General features: G+C 48.7%; 1 protein-coding gene across 2 annotated transcripts in view; it reads left to right on the top strand.

Moving 5' to 3' along the window:
- The window catches only part of LOC119976760 (H-2 class I histocompatibility antigen, Q9 alpha chain-like), a 136064-nt gene extending 115888 nt beyond the window's left edge, over positions 1 to 20176 (top strand). For both annotated transcript variants that reach the window (XM_038817501.1, XM_038817500.1), the window contains exons 5-8: positions 14926 to 15027; positions 15394 to 15426; positions 15540 to 15603; positions 19215 to 20176. In XM_038817501.1, the coding sequence (XP_038673429.1) occupies positions 14926 to 15027; positions 15394 to 15426; positions 15540 to 15595 (191 nt within the window). In that variant the 3' untranslated portion in view covers positions 15596 to 15603; positions 19215 to 20176. The remainder of the gene's footprint in view (positions 1 to 14925; positions 15028 to 15393; positions 15427 to 15539; positions 15604 to 19214) is intronic.
- The last annotated feature ends 656 nt before the right edge of the window (positions 20177 to 20832 follow it).

The raw sequence follows: 20832 nt of genomic DNA, 5'->3' as shown, positions 1-20832 counted from the left end.
AGCAACTTTGTAATGTTTTTGGAAGGTAGGGCCTGGGGTATCCTAGGATATTACAGTATAACAGGGCCCAGTGTATACTGGAATATTGCAGTCTGACAGGGCTCAATCCTGGGATATAACAGTATAATGGCCCAGTGTGTCCTGGGATATTGCAGTATGTCAGGGCTCTGTGTATCCTGCGATATTACAGTATAACAGGGCCTAGTGTATACTGGGATGTCACAGTACATCTGGGCTCAGTTATCCTGGGATTTTGCAGTGTATCCATTGTTTCATAGGATATTTCAGTATGACAGGATCCAGAGTACTCCAGGATATTACAGTAGGACTGCACCTGGTTCATCCTGGGGTATTACACTGGGCCATGTTGTCCTGTATCCTGGGAAATTACAGGTTTACAGGATCCAGTGTAGAATAAGATATTATGGTGGTACAGTATCTGATATATCATTGGACATTATATTTGGTCAGGGCCTGGGATATTCTGGGTTATTACAGGGCGAGGGGCCCTCTGGGCCAGTGTATCCTGAAACATTGCAATCCGACAAGGCACGGTGTACCTTGGGATATTATGGGAGGAAAGAGCCTGGTTTATCTTGAGATATTACAGCACAACATGGCCCAGTGTATCGGAGAAGAAGCATTGAATCACCACAGAGCAGAAGGAGGCCATTCACCCGTCGAGTCTGCAGTAATTCTCTGCAAGAGCCCCCTACCTAGGCCCACTCCCTTCCCTTTCTCCATAACCCCACTTAACCTTTGGACACTAATGGGGAATTTTGCCTGGTCAATCCACTGACTGCACATCTGGATTGTGGGAGGAAACCAGAGCACCTGGAGGAAACCGCACAGACGTGGGACTAATGTACAAGCTCCCCATAGAGTCACCCAAGTACAGAATTGAACCCGGGTCTTTGGCACTGTGAGGCACCAGTGCTACCCACTGTGGCGCTATGCAGCCCTGGGGTATTACAGTACAACATGGCCCAGTGAATCTTGGGATATTACAGGTTGACAGGATCCAATGAGTCATGGGAATTTAGGGTAGGACAGTTTCTGGTGTATCATTGGATAGTATAATAGGTCGGGGTACGCTGGGATATTACAGTATGACAGGGCAGTGTATCCTCGGGTATTACATTAGGACAGGGCCTGGTTTACCCCATGTTGTGGACGGTGAGGGTGGTCAATGAAAACGGCCCTGATTTCCCTGCTCACTCCTCATTTCCAAACAGAACATTAATTTTTAAAATATTCTGAGATTCCTCTTTATAAATGGTGTCATTTTTCCCCAGCCCATAAATTTGGTGTGTTCCAATCCTCTATGAATAACTGCAGCGCAAATTCTGGGCAAGGTGAAAATAGAACCACGAGGGATTTCACAACATCTACCTTTTTTCAATCTCACAATAAACAGGGGATAAGGAAAAAAGGAGTGTTCAGGGCATAACCATAATAAATACAATCTTTTCCTCCATGTTTCTGACATGACACCCAGGTGGTCAGGGCCTGGTGTAGGCTGGGGTATTACAGCAGGGACAGGACCCGGTGTATCCTGGGACATTGGAAGAATGATAGAGCCTGTTATATCCTGTCATATTATCGTATGACAGGGGCCAGTGTATTAAAAATGAAATGAAAATGAAAATCGCTTATTGTCACGAGTAGGCTTCAATTAAGTTACTGTGAAAAGCCCCTAGTCACCACATTCCGGCGCCTGTCCGGGGAGGCTGTTACGGGAATCGAACCGTGCTGCTGGCCTGCTTGGTCTGCTTTAAAAGCCAGCGATTTAGCTGAGTGATATAACAGCTGGGACAGGGCCCGGTGTATCCTGGGACATTGGAAGAATGATAGAGCCTGTTGTATCCTGTCATATTATAGTATGAAAGGGCCCAGTGTATTCTGGGATATAAAAGCAGGGACAGGGCAATACTGGAGTATTGCAGTGCAACAGGATTCAGTTTCATGGGATATTACGGTAGGACTGAGCCTGGTTTATCCTGGGGCATTACGGTATAACAGGGCCCAGTGTGTCCTGGGATATTACAGGTGGAGAGGATCCAATGTATCATGAGATATTAGAGTAGGACAGTATCTGGTGTATCTTTGTGCATTATAGCAGATCAGGGCCTGGGTATTTTTGGATATTACAGCATGACAGTGCCCATGGAATCCTGGGATATTATAAGATGTACAGGGCCCATTGAATCCTGGAATGTTACAGTATGACAGGATCCAGTGTATCCTGGCAAATTACTGCACAAATTGTCCCGGTATATCCTGGGATATTGCTGTGTGACAGGGCCTGATGTAATCTAGAATATTGAAGGAGGAATAGTGCCTGGTGTGTGCTGGAGTATGGTAGGAGGTATAGTAGCTGGTGTGTCTGGGATATTGCTGAAATGGCGGTGCCTGGTGTATCCTCTAGGGACAGTGTACCTTGTGATATTAGTGTGACAGTATCTGGAGTACCCTGGGGTATTATAGGAGGGACAGGGCCTAGAGTATCCTGGGATACTACAGAGGGACAGGCCTGGTATGTCCAGTGATATTACAGTACGACAGGGTCTGATGTAACCTGGTATGTTGCAGGATGGACCGTGTCTGGTGTATCTGGGATTTTGCTGGATGGACAATGCCTGGTGTTTCCTTATTTGATTTGATTTATTATTGTCACATGTATTAGTATATAGTGAAAAGTATAGTTTATTGTATGCTGTACAGATAACACATACTGTACATAGGGAAAGAAGGAGGGACAGCAGAGTTACAGTCATAGCTTGGGTGCAGAGAAAAGATCAACTTAATGCGAAGTAGGTCCATTCAAAAGCCTGATGACAGTAGGGAAGAAGCTGTTCTTCAGTCAGTTGGTGCGTGACCTCAAACTTTTGTATATTTTTCCTGACAGATGAAGTGGAAGAGCGTATGCTCGGGGTGCATGGGGTCCTTAATTATGCTGGTTGCCTTTCCGAGGCAGCGGGAATTGTAGACAGTCAATGGATGGGAGGCTGGTTTCTGTGATGGATTGTGCTACATTCATGACCTTTTGTAGTTTCCTGGGATGTATCCTGGGATATTGCGAGAGGGGGGCTGAAATGTGGCGACTAGGGGCTTTTCACAGTAACTTCATTGAAGCCTACTTGTGATAATAAGTGATGATTATTATTATTAGAAGGGCAAGGTTTGGTGTATCCCAGCTCATGCCGGTGTACCCTGAGATATGCGTGTGACAGGGTCCAGAGCACCTTGGGATATTATAGGAGAACCAGGGCCTGGTGTATCCTGGGATATTACAGTAGAACATGCCCGGTGTATCCTGGGCTATTACAATACAACACCACCCAGTGCTTACTGGGATATTACAGTGCAACAGGGTCCAATATATACTGGGACATTACAGTAAGACAGCTCAGTGTATCCTGAGATGTTAGAATATGACAGAGCCCAGTGTATCCTGGGATATTACAGTATGACAGGGCCCACACTATCCTGGGATATTACAGTATGACAGAGCCCAGTGTATCCTGGGATATTACAGTATGACAGGGCCCACACTATCCTGGGATATTACAGTATGACAGGGCCCACACTATCCTGGAATATTACAGTATGACAGGGCCCACACTATCCTTGGATATTACAGTATGACAGGGCTCAGAGTATCCTGGGATATTACAGTATGACAGGGCCCACACTATCCTGGGATATTACAGTATGACAGGGCTCAGAATATCCTGGGATATTGCAGTGCGACATGTCCTGGTGTATTTTGGGTACGACAGGGCCCAGTGTATCCTATGATATTACAGTAACAATAATAATCTTTATTGTCATAAGTACATTAACACTGCAATGCAGTTACTGTGAAAAGCCCCTCATCACCACATTCTGGTGCCTGTTCGGGTACACGGCGGGAGAATTCAGAATGTCCAAATTACATAACAGCACGTCTTTCGGGATTTATGGGAGGAAACCTGAGCATACGGAGGAAACCCACGCAGGCACGGGGAGGATGTACAGACTCCACACAGACAGTGACCCAGTGTAACTTGAGAAAATACAGTATAACATGGCCCAGTGTATCCTGGGATATTTCAATACGACAATATTTTACTCCAGATGGTCAGGGCCCGGTGTATGCTGGGATATTACAGGAGGGACAAGGCCAGTGTTTCCTGTGATATGCCAGAAGGGTCAGGGCCCAGTGTCCTGGGATATAACGGGAGGACAGAGCCTGGTTTATCCTGGGGTATTACAGTACAAGATGGCCTGTGTATCTTGGGATATTTCCGTATGTGTGGTGATATAACCACTGTAGTGATGTGTACTTGCAGTAGGAGGATGTATGCCTGTACCTGTAATACAGGTTCCTCCGGTAAGCCCCTGCCGGCTAGCTCCGTCCACAGGGAGCTTGTGCATAAATATGCGTGTGAGTCACTCAGACCCTAATCTATAGTTGCAGATGGAGGAATAGCATCTTGCAGCAATAAAGTCTCTATTGTCCTTGTCTCTCATCTTTGAGTGTAATTGTTCGCGCCACAGTATGACAGGGCCCAGTGTAGCCTGGGATATTACGGTAAGACAGGGCCTGGTTTATCCTGGGGCATTACAGTGCAACATGGCCGAGTATCCTGGGATATTTCAGGGTGGTGGGATCCAATGTATCCAGTAATATTATGGTACGACCAGTATCTGATGTAGCTTTGGACAGTATAGTAGGTCAGGAGTATTCTGATATATTGCAGTACGACAGAACCCAATGTATGTTAGGATATTACAAGGGGCACAGGGCCGGTGTTTCCTGGGATATAACAGGAGGGGATGGAGATGATGTATCCTGGCATATCACAGGAGGGACATGGCCTGGTGTATTCTTGGAAATCACAGGAGGGACAGGATCCAGTTGTAATGTTTTCTGCATGGATGGAGGGCGAGGACTTTGTAGTTGGTGCTCAGGAGCTGCTCGATCTGTGACTGGATGCTAGAATACATCCTGTCTCTCGATGTGGATGGCTTCCTGTAACCTTCTCCTGTCGTCACGCCACCTGTGGTCGGATGCTCGAATACTAATCTATACATACAGGCACTTATGTTTGCATACAATTTGGTTATTATATTATATACATAGATGATAGTTCACATATCATCACCTTCTGTTTTTCAAAATGATCCTTAAATCATTGACATGCACATATGAGCTATTTACAGATATAAAAATTTTAAATGGGTCAAATTGAAGGCATGCAAATGTTTTCTTTTTTTTCCAATAGGGTCCAGTGTTTTAAAAAGTCCAGTACTGTTCACAGATCCAGTCTGTCAGGTCGCCCTCGAACCCTTGTGGACCTTCATAGTGCTTGTGTTGAGGTCGGGTAGCCTCACTTGCTCAGTATTTGTCGCTGTTGCTGGCCCTTCTTTGGTAGCGTGCTCAGGCTCAGGCATGCGAGGATGAGCAACCCCTTCGTCCAGCCTGGGCTGTATGGTGAATGGCTGCATCAATGCCTTCCGATTCCATCTCAGTATGGATCCTTGATCCGTGAGGATGACAAATGATTGGGGACCTGCCTGTCTCATGACCTTGCAGTGTTGGACCATCCTTGTGCTGTCTGCAACCTGACAATGTCGTCCGGTCCCAAGCCGTCCAACATCTTGCTGGATCGGCTGTAATACTGAACCTGTTTTTGTTTTTGTGCCGCGATTCTCTGCACAATTGGCTCGTCGACTTTTTCCAGCATGGTGGGGAGTGTTGTCCACAGTCTCCTCCCCATGAGTAATTGGGCTGGAACCAATCCACAACTCAGTGGCGTGGTGCGGTGTGCCAACAGACCTAGGTCGGGTCACTGTGTAATGCCATAGCCTTTCTAAGCAGGGTTTTGACAATGTGGACCCCTTTCTCTACCTGCCCATTTGATTGAGGGTAGTGCGGGCTAGAGGTCACGACCTTGAAGTCACATTTCTTTGTGTTCTGCTGCCATTCCCAGCTGGCAAAGCAGGAACCGTTGTGGCTCATGACCGTTTACAGCAGGGGTGGGCAAACTTTTCCGTGCAAGGGCTACATTCAGAAATTCACAATTTTAAAGGGCCGCATAGTATATTAAGTAAAATAATTAATATTTTAAATAGCCAAAATAAAAGGTCTTTAAAGAAAAAAAAGCACATTTATTTGAAAAACAAAGTACCTCAGTAACAGAACAATGTCAATGAGAATGATGCATCTGACTGCAGTCATTTACCAGTTTGTTGAAATCAGGTGTCAAGTTGCTTGTGCTGATCCTTAACACTGACAGAAGCACAGCCTAGCCGAGTCAACGATAAAAACGCACGTAGTGGGGTGGATGAGTGGGGCTGCCTTATTGGTCGGTTTAGTTGGGTGTGCGACCAATAGGAGTCCAGGTTACAAACAATAACAAGGCTTATCGTTTGTAACCTGGACTCCTATTGGTCGCACACCCAACTAAACCGACCAATGAGACAGCCCCACTCATCCACCCCACTACGCGCGTTTTTATGCGGCCCGCCAATGAGGTGCCCGGAATCATAACCGGCATTTTTGAAAAGCCACCGGGGAAAAGCCGCTAAAGTAAATGCGCTTATTGAATAAGCGCATTTACTTCAGTGGCTTTTCCCCGGCGGCTTTTCAAAAATGCCGGTTATGATTCCGGGCACCTCTGGCTAGGAAGGAGCTGGCGTGGGCCGGGGGGGTAGAGGAGAGGCGTTATCGCCATGGGGAACTGGTCAGGCGCGGCGAGCTGGCCTGGGGCGAGCAGTCGATAAGCTATGGCTAGCCGGCGGAGGAGAGGGGCAGGATGCCCTCTGATTCGGCTGATTACTTGGAACGTGAGGGGGCTGAATGGGCCGGTTAAGAGAACTAGGGTATTTTCTCATCTGAAGGGGCTGAAGGCGGACGTGGCTATGCTCCAGGGGACCCACTTGAAGGTGGCGGACCAGGTTCGTCTGAGGAAGGGGTGGGTGGGGCAGGTTTTTCACTCAGGATTGGACGCGAAGAACCGGGGGGTGGCGATTCTGGTGGGGAAGAGGGTGGCGTTTGAGGTGGTGTCGGACAAGGAGGGCAGATATATTATGGTGAAGGGTAGGCTGCAGGGAGAGAAGGTGGTGCTGGTTAATGTATATGCCCCGAATTGGGATGATGCCGGCTTCATGAAGCGCTTGTTGGGCCGCATTCCGGACGTGGAGGCAGGGGGCCTGATCATGGGGGGAGACTTTAACACAGTGCTGGATCCCCCACTGGACCGGTCCAGTTCAAGGACGGGTAGGAGACCGGTGGCGGCCAGTGCTGAGGGGGTTTATGGACCAGATGGGAGGGGTGGATCCCTGGAGGTTTGGGAGACCGAGAGCGCGGGATTATTCCTTTTTCTCCCATGTCCATAGGGTCTATTCCCGAATAGAGTTTTTCATCCTGAGCAGGGGATTGATCCCGAAGGTGCAGGATGCAGAGTATTCGGCCATAGCGATTTCAGACCATGCTCCGCACTGGGTTGATCTGGAGATGGGGGAGGCGTGGGACCAGCGCCCGCTCTGGCGCCTGGATGTGGGGCTGCTGGCTGATGAGGAGGTGTGTAGGAGGGTCCGGGGAAGTATTGAGGGGTATCTTGATACCAACGACATGGGGGAGGTCCGGGTGGGGATGGTCTGGGAGGCTCTGAAAGCAGTGATCCGGGGGGAGCTGATCTCCATCCGGGCCCATAGGGAAAGGAGGGAGAGGAAGGAGAGGGAGAGACTGGTGGGGGAGCTCCTGGATGTGGACAGGAGATACGCGGAGGCACCGGAGGAGGGGTTGCTGGGGGAACGGCGTAGTTTCCAGGCCAAATTTGACTTGTTGACCACCAGAAAGGCGGAGACACAGTGGAGGAGGTCGCAGGGCACGGTATGAGTTTGGGGAGAAGGCGAGCAGGATGTTGGCGCATCAGCTCCGCAGGCAAGATGCGGCTAGGGGAATTGGTGGAGTGACTGATGGGGTGGGAATGTAGTGCAGAAGGGGACAGAAGTAAATGGGGTCTTTAGGGACTTCTACGAGGAACTGTACCGGTCAGAACCTCCGATGGGGAGAGGGGGGATGGAGAGCTTCATGAACAGGCTATGGTTCCCAAGGGTTCAAGAGGAGCTGGTAGAGGGGCTGGGGGCGCCGATAGAGTTGGAGGAGCGAGTCAGGGGGATTGGACAAATGCAGTCAGGTAAGGCGCCGGGGCCGGACGGGTTCCCGGTGGAATTTTATAAAAAGTATGTGGATCTGTTGGGCCCCCTGTTGGTGCTAGCCTTCAATGAGGCATGGGAGGGGGGGGGCTTTTCCCCCAACGATGTCGCGGGCACTGATCTCTCTGATCCTAAAGCGGGATAAGGACCCCTTGCAGTGTGGATCATACAGGCCTATCTCGCTCCTCAATGTTGACGCTAAGTTGCTGGCGAAGATCCTGGCCACCAGGATAGAGGACTGTGTGCCGGGGTGATACACGAGGATCAGACAGGATTTGTCAAGGGACGGCAGCTCAACACGAATGTGCGGAGACTGCTAAATGTTATTATGATGCCGGCAGTGGAGGGGGAGGCGGAGATAGTGGTGGCGCTGGATGCGGAGAATGCGTTTGATAGAGTTGAGTGGGGGTACCTGTGGGAGGTGCAGGAGCGGTTCGGATTCGGGGAGGGATTCATCAAATGGGTGAGGCTGCTCTACGCGGCTCCGATGGCAAGTGTAGTTACCAATGGAAGATCGGAGTACTTCAGGCTCTACCGTGGGACCAGGCAGGGGTGCCCCCTGTCCCCCTTGCTCTTTGCACTGGCGATTGAACCTTTGGCTATGGCGTTGAGGGAGTCAGGGAGATGGAGGGGTCTGGTGTGGGGTGGGGAGGAACATCGTGTATCGCTGTATGCGGACGACCTGCTGTTATATGTGGCGGATCCAGAAGGGGGAATGCCGGGGGTGATGGAGCTGTTAGCGGAATTTGGGGGCTTCTCGGCCCCAGATACCTGGTGGTGCAGGTGGCCAGGAGTTGGGGGACTCTCCATAAGCTTAACTTTACCAGGCTGGTGGAACAGATGGAGGAGGAATTTAAAAGGTGGGACATGGTGCCGCTATCGTTGGCGGGTAGAGTGCAGTCCGTCAAAATGACAGTTCTCCCGAGGTTCTTGTTCCTTTTTCAGTGTTTGCCCATCTTTATCCCGAGGGCCTTTTTTAGAAGGGTTACTAGCAGCATCATGAGCTTTGTTTGGGCGCATGGGACCGCGAGGGTGAAGAGGGTCTTCTTGGAGCGGGGTAGAGATGGGGGGGGGCTGGCGTTACCCAATCTCTCGGGGTATTATTGGGCGGCCAATGTGTCGATGGTGCACAAGTGGGTAATGGAGGGGGAGGGGGCAGCATGGAAACAGATGGAGAGGGCGTCCTGTGGAGATACAAGCCTGGGGGCCCTGGTAACGGCGCCGTGGCCACTCCCTCCTACAAGGTATACCACGGGTCCGGTGGTGGCGGCTACCCTCAAGATTTGGGGGCAGTGGAGGCGACATAGGGGAGGTGGGGGGCTCGATGGAGGCTCCGTTAAGGGGGAACCATAGGTTCGTACCGGGGAACATTGATGGGGGATTTCAGGGTTGGTACAGAGCGGGCATCAGACAGCTGAGGGACATGTTTATTGATGGGAGGTTTGCGATCCTGGGGAGTTGGAGAAATTTGGGCACCCCCCGGGGATCATGTTCAGGTATCTGCAGGTAAAGGCATTTGCTAGGCGGCAGGTGGAGAGATTCCCTTCGCTTCCCGCGTGGGGGGTGAGCGACAGGGTGCTTTCGGGGGTCTGGGTCGGAGGGGAAGATATCTGATATCTACAAGGTTATGCAGGAGGCGGAGGAGGCGTCAGTAGAGGAGCTGAAAGCTAAGTGGGAGAGGGAACTGGGGGAACAGATCGAAGACGGGACATGGGCTGATGCCCTGGAGAGGGTTAATTCTTCCTCCTCGTGTGCGCGGCTTAGCCTCATCCAATTCAAGGTGCCGCACCGGGCCCACATGACTGGGACGAGGATGAGTAGGTTCTTTGAGGGTGAAGATAGGTGTGTCAGGTGCTCGGGGAGTCCAGCGAACCATGCCCATATGTTCTGGGCATGCCCGGCGCTGGAGGAGTTGTGGAAGGGGGTGGCGAGGACGGTGTCGAGAGTGGTGGGATCCAGGGTCAAGCCAGGATGGGGACTCGCGCTTTTTGGGGTTGGGGTGGAGCCGGGAGTGCAGGAGGCAAAAGAGGCCGGTGTGCTGGCCTTTGCGTCCCTAGTAGCCCGGCGAAGGATCTTGCTACAATGGAAGGATGCGAGGCCCCCAAGCGTGGAGACCTGGATCAATGACATGGCGGGTTTCATTAAGCTAGAGAAGGTCAAATTCGCCCAGAGAGGGTCGGTACCAGGGTTCTTCAGGCGGTGGCAACCTTTTCTCGACTTTCTGGCTCAACGATAGGGTACGGGGACAGTAGCAGCAGCAACCCGGGGGGGAGGGAAAAGGTGGGGGGAGGGAAAAGGTGGGGGGAGGGAAAAGGTGGGGGGAGGGAAAAGGTGGGGGGAGGGAAAAGGTGGGGGGAGGGAAAAGGTGGGGGGAGGGAAAAGGTGGGTGGGGGGGGGCGGACGATGACTATGTTTGTTTATTTCAATTAAATTAATTTTTAAGTTCTTTTGTTGTTCATTGGGGTTGGGGCAGTGGGGGATGGGATACATGCGTCGATACGGTCTGGGGGTGGTACAGCTATTATTGGTTATTTTGTTGCATTTCATTGTTTCTCGTTATGTTTTATATTTTCTGTAAAAAATTCCAATAAAAATTATATTAAAAAAAAATGATTCCGGGCACCTCATTGGCGGGCCGCATAAAAACCTTTGTCGGGCCGCATGCGGCCCGCGGGCCGTAGTTTGCCCACCCCTGGTTTACAGTACACCATCCGAGCAAAGATCTCTTTTGCAGCCCTGATGGCGCTGGCAGTGCTGGAGCTTGGTAGCATCATTACCGCCGGGTAGTTGGAGTAGTAGTCTACCATTACCATGTATTCATTGACGTTCATTTAGAGCAGATCAACCCCGACCTTCAGCCATGGCTTGTTGTCTGACTCACTTTCCGTCATTGGTTGTTTTTGTTGACTATTCTGGTACCTCTGGCAGTGCTCCATTGTGCGTTGTATGTCTTGGTCGATGCCTGGCCAGTACCCGACTCCCTTCCCATCTCTTTCATTTCTCGATCCCCAGGTGCCATTTGTGGATCTGGACGAGGATCATGTTGTGTATGGAATGTGGAATAACAATTCTTGTTTTTCAAAGCAGAAAGCCATTGGTGTGGCTTAGCTCATGCATGACGTACCAGAATTTGGAACATGCATTGGTGGGCCATCCATGTTGCATGTGGTGGATTACTTTCTCCAAGGTCACATCTTTCAATGCCTCAGCCTTTATCAGTTCGAACTTGGTATCTGATACTGGCAGCGTTTCCACGCTCAGATCGACCTGTCCCTGTACGATTTTGGCCTTGTCTAGACGTTCCTTGTTGTTTGTGGCTCTGGACAGGGCGCCCGCCACCACAACATATTTGCCCGGCAAGTACACAAGGTTGAAGTTATATCTCTGTAGCTTCATAATTAGTCTCTGGATGCGAGGTGACATCTCACAATGGTTCCTCCGAATTATGAAGACCAGTGGTCGATGATCGGTCTCCACCTTAAACGTTGGTAGACCGAAGACATAGTATGGAATTTCTCAATGCCCTCCACCAGCCCAAGACATTCCTTTTCTACTTGGGCATACCTTTGCTGGGAGCTCCGTCATTTCCCTGGATGCAGACGCCACTGTTTGCCAGATCCTGTCAACGTTCTCCTGTAATAGGACTGCTCCTAGCCCATTCTGCCTGACGATGGTTCATATCTTCCTTTTTTTGTTGGGTCGAAGAACGCCAACACTGGTGCAGTGGTCAATGCCTGTTTTAGGTTGGCCCACTCAGTTTCATGGCTGACTGTCCATTGAAAAGGAACAGTTTCCCTGATTAGGTTCCTTAAGTTTACGGTCTTCGAGGCTTAGTTGGGATACATTTTCCGACAAAGATTATCATTCCCAGCAGATGTAGCATTGCATTTTTGTCCAGCGGACAAGGCATGCTGATGATGGCTCAGAGTTTCTCTGGATCAGGCCGCATTCCCCGTCATCGAATTGGCGCTTCCCCCTGTTGCGTTTGAGCCTGTACTGAGACATAGTTACTCATTTTGTTCCGCTAAGTTTGATGTCCAGATGATAATGTCAGTGACATACACCCGAACTCCAGGCAGGTTATCTACTCTATGCTCCATGGTGGAAGGTTTCAGACGCTGAGATGACGCCAAACAGAATTCTATTTTTTTAGAAAATGTTTTATTGAGGCTTTTATAATTTTAACTATTTTTAAACATCAGATGTCAACAAGAACAAACAATATAACCAACACCCCCCCCCCCCCCCCACCCCCAGCTGTAACAAAACCAAACGTCATTCTGAGGAAAATATATTGCCCAAACCTTGTGTCGAAAGTGTACGACGTGTGCTGTCCTTGTCCAGTCTCAGCTGCCAGAAGCCCTTGGATGCATCCAGTTAGCTGAATGCTGTGGCATTTTTCACTTTGCAGGTCACCTCCTCTTTTTTGGGGATCTGATAGAGTCTTGTCCACTTCGGTCTTAAGGCGTTCTCGAAGTGGTGCAGGTACTCGTCTCGGCGGATAGATCACTGGGCATCATCCTGCAGCTGAATTTTGTATTGTGATGGCAGCACCTCGATTCCCTGGAACACCTCCAGAAAGTGACTGAGAATTTGGTCGATGCTGGCGTCATGCGGCTGCTCCATTACCCTGTGGACATGCTGCACTCACTGTAACTGCTCGCAGGCCTCTGTGTCCAGTAGCGACTTTCTTGCCGACTGCACTATTATGAATCCGATCATGTGTTCTTTGCCTTTAACTGTTAACATCAGGTGACACACATCTAGAGTCACTATACGCTGTCCGCTATAGACACCGAGGATGCATTTGGTTTTTTTTGGTGATTGGCTTTTAGCAATCGGCTTTGTTAATTAGACTTGCTTGAGCCCCTGTATCGAGCATTACCTGTATTATTGTGCCGTTGATGTTGAGCGGCGTGGTCCACTCATCCACTGTCTTCACCATGTTAATTCCAAGTGCTCCTGTAGGTCCAGCATGTCGGTTTCCTACGTCAATGCTCTTGAGCTGCTGGCCTGTTTCAGTGAGCATAGATCGGCACAAAGTGACTTATTCTGGCACATCGGCTGCAGGTTTAACGTGTGCAGAGTATTTACTTGGGCTGTGCATTCTGTCACACCTGGGACACAGTGGCATGCTCTGATGGTCCTCTAACATGGCGGTCAACATGCTGACCACGTTTTAGTTTTGCTGCAACACTGCAAGGATGGCGTCGGTCTCGCTTTCTTGTTTCACGCCATTTCCCTGTGCTTGAATTCCAGTGGGTTGTTGCAAATCAACTTCGCTGGCCTTGCATATCCGTATTTCATAAAGTCACATCACATTCGTTTGCGTAACGTGGCACTTTTTAGTCAATAAACAAATGGTCCTTTATTATAGAATCCTGCAGTTCTGCAAAATTGTAGGATTGTGCTTTAAGACGCAAGTCTGTTACAAAATCTGTGCCCGATTTTTGTGACTGCATACGAAAGACATATCCTTCAAACATTACATTTTTGTTTGGATGTCAGTCGTCGTCTTGCATCATTGAATTTGTCTATATTTGTGTTTGTGGAACCCACCTATTCACTCTGCTGATGAAGGAGCTGCTCTCCGAAACAAACGTGTCGGACTTTAACTTGGTGTTGTGAGACTTCTTACTGTACTCGCCCCAGTCCAACGTCGGCATCTCCACATCTTGAAGATCGAAAGCAGAGCGCGAGAGTGATGGAGCATTATTCAGAGTGCAGAAGGTGGAAAGTGGTGATCCACAAGGATCAGTGCTGGGATCACCGCTGTTCACAACTTACACTCAATGATGTGGACAGGGAATCCAAAACACTATTTCTCAATTTGCAGATGACACCGGATTGGGTGGGATTAGTCGATACTGAGCAGGATTGCAACAAATGAATAGACATTATAAACTTATAGGATGGGCAAATAATTGGTCAATGAAGTTCAGCACAGATAAACGTAAGGTAGTTTTCATTGAGGATGAATAGGGAGGTCACATCGTACTTGAAAGGCGCAAGTCTAGATGGGGTCAGGAACAAAGGGATCTCCGTGTACAAGCAATCAATAAACTTGACGTAACTGTTTGCACAAGGTCACAATAAAGCAAACCGAAAACCAGGCTTTATTTCTCGAGGGGTAGAATTTTAAATTCGGAATATTATGCTAAACCTGTATCAAACCTTGGTTAGACCACATTTAGAATACCGTGTGCAGTTCCAGTCACCATCTTGTACAATAATAATAATCTTTATTATCACAGGTACGCTTAAATTAACATTTTAATGAAGTTACTGTGGAAAGCCCCTAGTCGCCAAATTCCGGCGCCTGTTCGGGTACACTGAGGGAGAATTCAGAATGTCCAAATTACCTATCAGCACGTCTTTGGGGACTTGTGGGAGGAAACCGGAGCACCCGGACGGACATGGGACGAATGTGCAGACTCCGCACAGACAGTGATCCAGGATCTTGAACCTGAGGCCCTGGAGCTGTGAAGCAACAATGCTAACCACTGTGCTACCGTGCTGCCAAGGAGAGGTTGTAGAGATGAATTCCAGAGATGGTACCAGAAATGAGTGGGTGTACGTATCAGGGAAGGGTTGACAGGCTGGGTCTCTGTTCTCAGGAAAACAGAGGCTGGGGTTGGTCAAATTGAGGCCTTTGAAATTCAGATGCTAACATTTTCTCTCTCCCTGATTCACTGTCTCTGATTTTCTCTCTAACAGTGCCAAAGTCTCACTCCCAGGTTACCATTGGGATTGTGCTCGGGATCCTGGGGCTGCTCATCGCTCTCATCATTGTGGCTGTCGTCATCTACAAGAAGAAAGGTAGGAATTGGAGGGAAAACAGCAGCTCCACACTGGGATCCTGAGGGAATATTCCAGTGTGAGGATGGCTGTCTGTGGTTCTCAGGTTGGTGCAGGGAGCATACAGTGGGCGAAAGAGCCCCAGGGTTGAGACAGGGAGAGTAAGGGACTCATGATAAACAGAGAGAGTCAGAAATGTGGGAAAGGGTCCCGGGTTGGACAATGAGTTTAGGGATCAGTATGAATCCCGTGTCCGGGCGGGAGCGTGGGTACCGTGTACGGGCGGGGGACTGAGGAACGGTCCATCTGTCCTTTTCACTCGGAGTTTCAGACTCTCCCTGATTTTCTGTCAGTTTTGTCACTCACTAAACATTCCTTGTTTTACAGGGAGAGGGAAGAGCGACTACAATCCTACAAACAGTAAGCTGATCAGCAAACACCCTCTGGATCTGTGTGTAACTGTGTGAAACATTCTGCATTCTGTGCCTGATACTCTCTAATAATTTTTTTAATGCCTCTCCTTCCTTTAACAGCTTCTGATAAAGGGGGTTCTTCATCCAGCTCCTCCGAACTTATCGGTATAAGTTGATGTTTGAGGTATGAACATTGATGATCAAAATTGGGAGTGGATCATTCTAACGGGGATATTCCTGCTGGTGTTAACTGCATAATCTGGTGGGTGGAGTGCGAGCTCCATGTCTGTCTCTCCATGTATCGTCACTAAAGTGAAACTCATCCAATTCAGCACTGAGCATTGAGACTGGTCTTCTGGAAATGGTTGGTCCTCTATGGTCTGAGGATGGAGATATTGTGGGTGTTGAGACATCCAGAAACATTTCACCCTGGACAGACTCCTCTATGCTGCTGAATTTTCTTAAGGAAATTGGAATTCCCAGAGTTTTCCCTCAGTGTTGCTCACTGGGGTGTATCACTCCCCCAGGATTTAACATGTGTCATGTTTTGTCATGGGTCTGATCTTTTCTGAATGTTTGTGGTGTCAGGTGTTTTCGTGAATTTTGCTGGTCTGATGGGGTTTGCTGGTGTTTGAAGGTCTGCTGGGGTTTGATAGCTGATTTGAGGATTGGAAATTGAATGTTAGAAATTTACAACACAGAAAGAGGCCATTCAGCCCATCATGTCCCTGCAGATTAATGAAGAGATTCCCCAGCCCAATCTCAACTTCATGTCCTCAGTTTGCAGCCCTGCAGATCACAGCTCCTCAAGTCAACATCCAAGAATTTGCTAAATGTGGTGGGAGTTTCTGCCTCTCCCATCCTTCAGGCAGAGAGTTCCAGATCCCTACCACCTACTGAATGAAATACTGTTTCCTAATCTCTCCTCTATTGCTTCCGTCAGTTACTTTAAATGTGTGCCCTCTTGATTTTGGATCCTTTTACTAAGGTATAGATTATCCTTGTTTACCATGGCTTCTCAGAATATATACATCTCAATTAAAATTCCCTTCTTGCCTCCTCCATTCTAAAGATTCCTATTCTAGCCTATCCGGTCTTTTCACCCAATGAACATTCTCCAGTCCTGTCCACATTAAACAATCTCCTCTGCATTCTCGCCAGTACCATCTTTTCTGTAATGTGCTGACAGACTTTTTGAAGTGCTCCAGCTGTGGTCTATCTGGTGTTGTTCACAGTTCCAGCAAAAGCACTGTGCTCTGCTCCTCTGATAATAATGGAAAACATGTTATACAGTGTCTTAACCACATTGTTTCCCTGTCCTGGCACCTTTCCCAATTTATCGACATACACTCCAAGGGCCCACTATCCCTCCATGTTGCTCACTATCCTCCCATTTATTGTGGATTCCCTTTGCTTTGTTGCACCTTCCGAAACCTAAAACTTCACACTTCTCTGCATTGAATTGCATTTTCTGCTTTTCCCCGCAACTGATCTGACCATCTCTATCTTCCTGCAGTCTGAACCTTTTCCCATCACTGTCAGCCACATGGACAGGGTTTGTACATCTTCAAACTTCTTTTATCATTACCCCAACATTGGAATCTAAATAATTTCTATAAACCACGAAGAGTAAGTGCCATGTGGAACCTTGTCAAAAGTGTTGTTCAAATCTATGTTGACAACATCCACCACGCTACCCTCATCAACCCTCCTTCTCCTCTTCAAAGAAATTCAGTACGTTTAGTCTGGGATGATCTTCCCTTAACAAATCCATGCTACTTTCCTGGATTAATCTGTGCCTTTCTGAATGAAAGTTGTCTACTGTTCCTCAAAATGGATTCCAATAATTTTCCCATCACTGATGTTATATTAGCTGGTCAATCATTCCTCAGTCCCTCAATCTTCTTCCACCACTCCTGTTGCCAGGGAGGGATTGTAATGATGGTCAAAGCCTCTGCAAGTTCCTCCCTTGCTTCTTCTAACTTCTACTTTGAACGACATCGGACGGGATTGCCGATCTCGTCCCTGGCCGGACCCATTGCGAGCGATACCGGAAAATCTGGTTTTCCGGCAAAAGATCAATTCACTTTGAGTGGCACCGGAAAATCTCAGCTGCGATTGAGAACGGAAGATTTTGGCCATCAAACCCATTGATAGGATTAAAACCTCTGTGATCATCTTCCTGTATGACATCAGTGTGTCATCATCAGCTCCCTGTTCTTTGTACTCAGTTGCCAAGAAATCATTGAGAACCTGACCACAACCTGTGCATCCTCACACAGGTTAACTTTTAAGTCTCCAATTGGCCCTCTGTTACCTCTTTATGCTCCTTGATTTTGTTCTCTTTCAAATATTATGGGGGCGATTCTCCGAGCCCCGCGCCAGGCTGGAGAATAGGAGCAACTGCGCCATGATGGCTCGACGCCCCTGTGCAATTGACCGAGGTGCGGAGAATCGACGCCATTTGCGCTGATGCGGCACCAGCCGCAGGCTGCTGGAATCGGCCACCGATTCTCCGGCCTGGATGGGCCGAGCGGCCACTCCGACACGAGAGGGTCCTACCGGCGCTGTTCCACCCTGGTCGCTGCCAGTGGGAACTCTGTGGGAACGCTCGGGGGGTGGCCTGTGGGGGGGGGGGGCTCCTGACCGGGAGGGGCCTCCGATGGGGTCCGGTCCGCGATCGGGGCCCACCGATCGGCGGGCCGGCCTCTCCCCTCCCCCCCTCCCCCCCCCCCCCCCCCCATCCTCCCGGGCCTACTTCCCGGCACCGCGGCCAGTCCCTGAACACCGACCCCATGTTGGGTCGGAGCCGTAACAAGTTCCCCGCGCATGCGCATGATGGCGCGGCCCAACTGTGCATGTGCAGGATTGAGCTGGCCCAACTGCCCATGCCCGGGTTGGCGCAGCGCCGATTTTGCGGGTCCCGTTCACGCCGGCGTCACGTTTTACAACGACGTGAACAGTTGGCCTCCATATCGGAGAATCGCCCCCTGTATCTTTTTATGCTCGGGTTGATTTACAAATTTCTCTTTAAACTCCACCCCCTCCACTTTCTGTTCTCTTCAAAGAACAATACAGCACAGGAACAGGCCCTTCGGCCCTCCAAGCCTATACCGGTCACGATACCAACCTTTACCAAATCCCTCAGCACCTCCTTGTACCGTATCCCATCCTATCCATGCTTTTGTCGAGATGCCTTTTGAATGCTGTTAATGTATCTGCTTCCACAGCATCCGCTGGCAACGTGCTCCAGGCACTCGCCACCCTCTGCGTAAAAAAAACTGCCTCGCTCATCTCCTCTAAATGTTGCTCCATGGACCTTAAACCTATGCGTCCTGGTGACTGACCCCTCCACCCTGGGAAAGAATGCTTGCCCAATCGACGCTACCCATGCCCCTCATAATCTTGTAGACCTCTATCAGATCAAATCTCAAACTCCATCTTTCTAATGCAAACAGTCCAAGTCTATTCAGCCTCTCCACATAGCCAGACCAGGCAACATCCTGGTAAACCTCCTCTACACCCTCTCCAAAGCCTCCACAGCTTTCTGTTAGTGTGGCGACCAGAATTGTGCGCAATATTCCAAGTGCAGCCTTACCATGATTCTATACAACTATAGCCATGACTTGCCAGTTTTTATACTCTATGCCTCATCCAATGGAGGCAAGCATTCCGTATGCTTTCTGCCGCTTTAGGTATCGGGCATCTGGTGGGTCTGATGGGTTTTGTTGGGGGTGTTCTGTGTCTGCTGGGTTTTCCTCTTTCTCTAACTACATATTTCTTTCTCTTCCCCAGTAACTTCCTGGTGATCCAGGGCCGTCAGTGGAAGGAGTGGATGAGGGAATCAGGGAAGCTTTTATTTCCTCGAGGAGACAGCGAGTGACTGATGTGGATTCGCTGCCATCAATACATATGTGCTTGTGCAAATGAAATTGTGCATATCTGTGATTTCTCTTTCTTGCTGTATTTTTAATCTGAGCTGATCTGCTCTGTTTAACCTGTACAGACACCAGGAATCATAATCATTGACGGCCAATTCACTCACTGCATTAACTAAGAGGTGGAATCGGCATGCGGAGTGAGAGTTCTGATCCTCAGGACCGTCCCTGGTGTTAATCATATTGTTAACATTTAATCACATGGATAAGGTTTAATGAAAAAATGAAAATCGCTTATCGTCACGAGTAGGCTTCAATGAAGTTACTGTGAAAAGCCCCTAGTCGCCACATTCCGGCGCCTGTCGGGGGAGGCTGGTACGGGAATCGAACCATGCTGCTGGCCTGCTTGGTCTGCTTTAAAAGTCAGCGATTTAGCCCAGTGTGTTAAACCATTGGTTTAATAAGTATTATGTGAATAAATGTTACTCCTAATAATATTGTATTTTTAAAATATGTTTTTATTAAGCTTTTCATATATTTTTCAAATAAAACAACAAACAACATTTTCGGTGCAAAACAGATATAGGACACAAGAATTATTGAAAATATAATAATGTTTTCAAATAATACAAATAACTTAAAATCTATACCACAAATCCCCAACAAGTGATGGTGTCTAGGTCTTTGAAAAAGGACATAAATGGTGGTACAATCCCTCAACAGAACCAATGATGATCTCGTTGTTAACATTTGATGACTATTCCATCATTAAATAGATGATGGGTATGTGAACAACTATCAATGGGGACAGCGCGGATACCGTTGAGGGTTTTGAGTAATGTTGCTTGTGAACTAAGTCAATAAACTCTAGGAAAGAAAGCAGCTGTGTCTTAGTTTATCATCATCAACGGGACAGACCTGTTCAGTACATGGGGGGAAGGGGGTGGTGAGAGAATTTGGAAAATCACAACCAAATCGCAAGCGTTGCATCCAACTATCTATCCCATGGAGCATTGCCACTGTGCTCAAAGGGATAGATTTTGAAAATACCTAGCAACTCGAGCATAGGCATCCATGATGTATGCAGGACATCAGCAGCAGCAGAATTTTATTCAACCATAAACATGACTTCATTGCCTGGCATATCTTCCACTTTCCCATTCCCACCAAACCAGGGGATTAACTCAATCCAGGGGTACGATGAAGAGTGCAGGAGGGCATGCCAGGAACCACAGCAGGAATACCGAAAAATGAGATTTAAACCTAGTGAAGCTACAGCACAGGTCCATTTGCAAGCTGTAGCCATGTAAAATGGCCACCTGCAAAGGACCATGGGAATTGTGGTCAATTTAGGACACAGACGGGTACACAGCCTCTGTGTATTGTGCAAAGAAACCAGACTTGGCTGAAACTTGTATCCATTAAGAGTCGATCACCATTTCCCCCAGGACAATGGAGTTTGAATAAAGGAGTTACAACAGTAGCAGACGAACCGGCACCATCCCCCTCTTATTTGGAAAGGCCTATGTGCCTGG

This window comes from Scyliorhinus canicula, chromosome 13, assembly GCF_902713615.1.
Source record: "Scyliorhinus canicula chromosome 13, sScyCan1.1, whole genome shotgun sequence".
NCBI lineage: Eukaryota > Metazoa > Chordata > Chondrichthyes > Carcharhiniformes > Scyliorhinidae > Scyliorhinus > Scyliorhinus canicula.
Note: the sequence above shows the minus strand (reverse complement) of the source record. Positions and strands in the feature narration are given on the sequence as shown.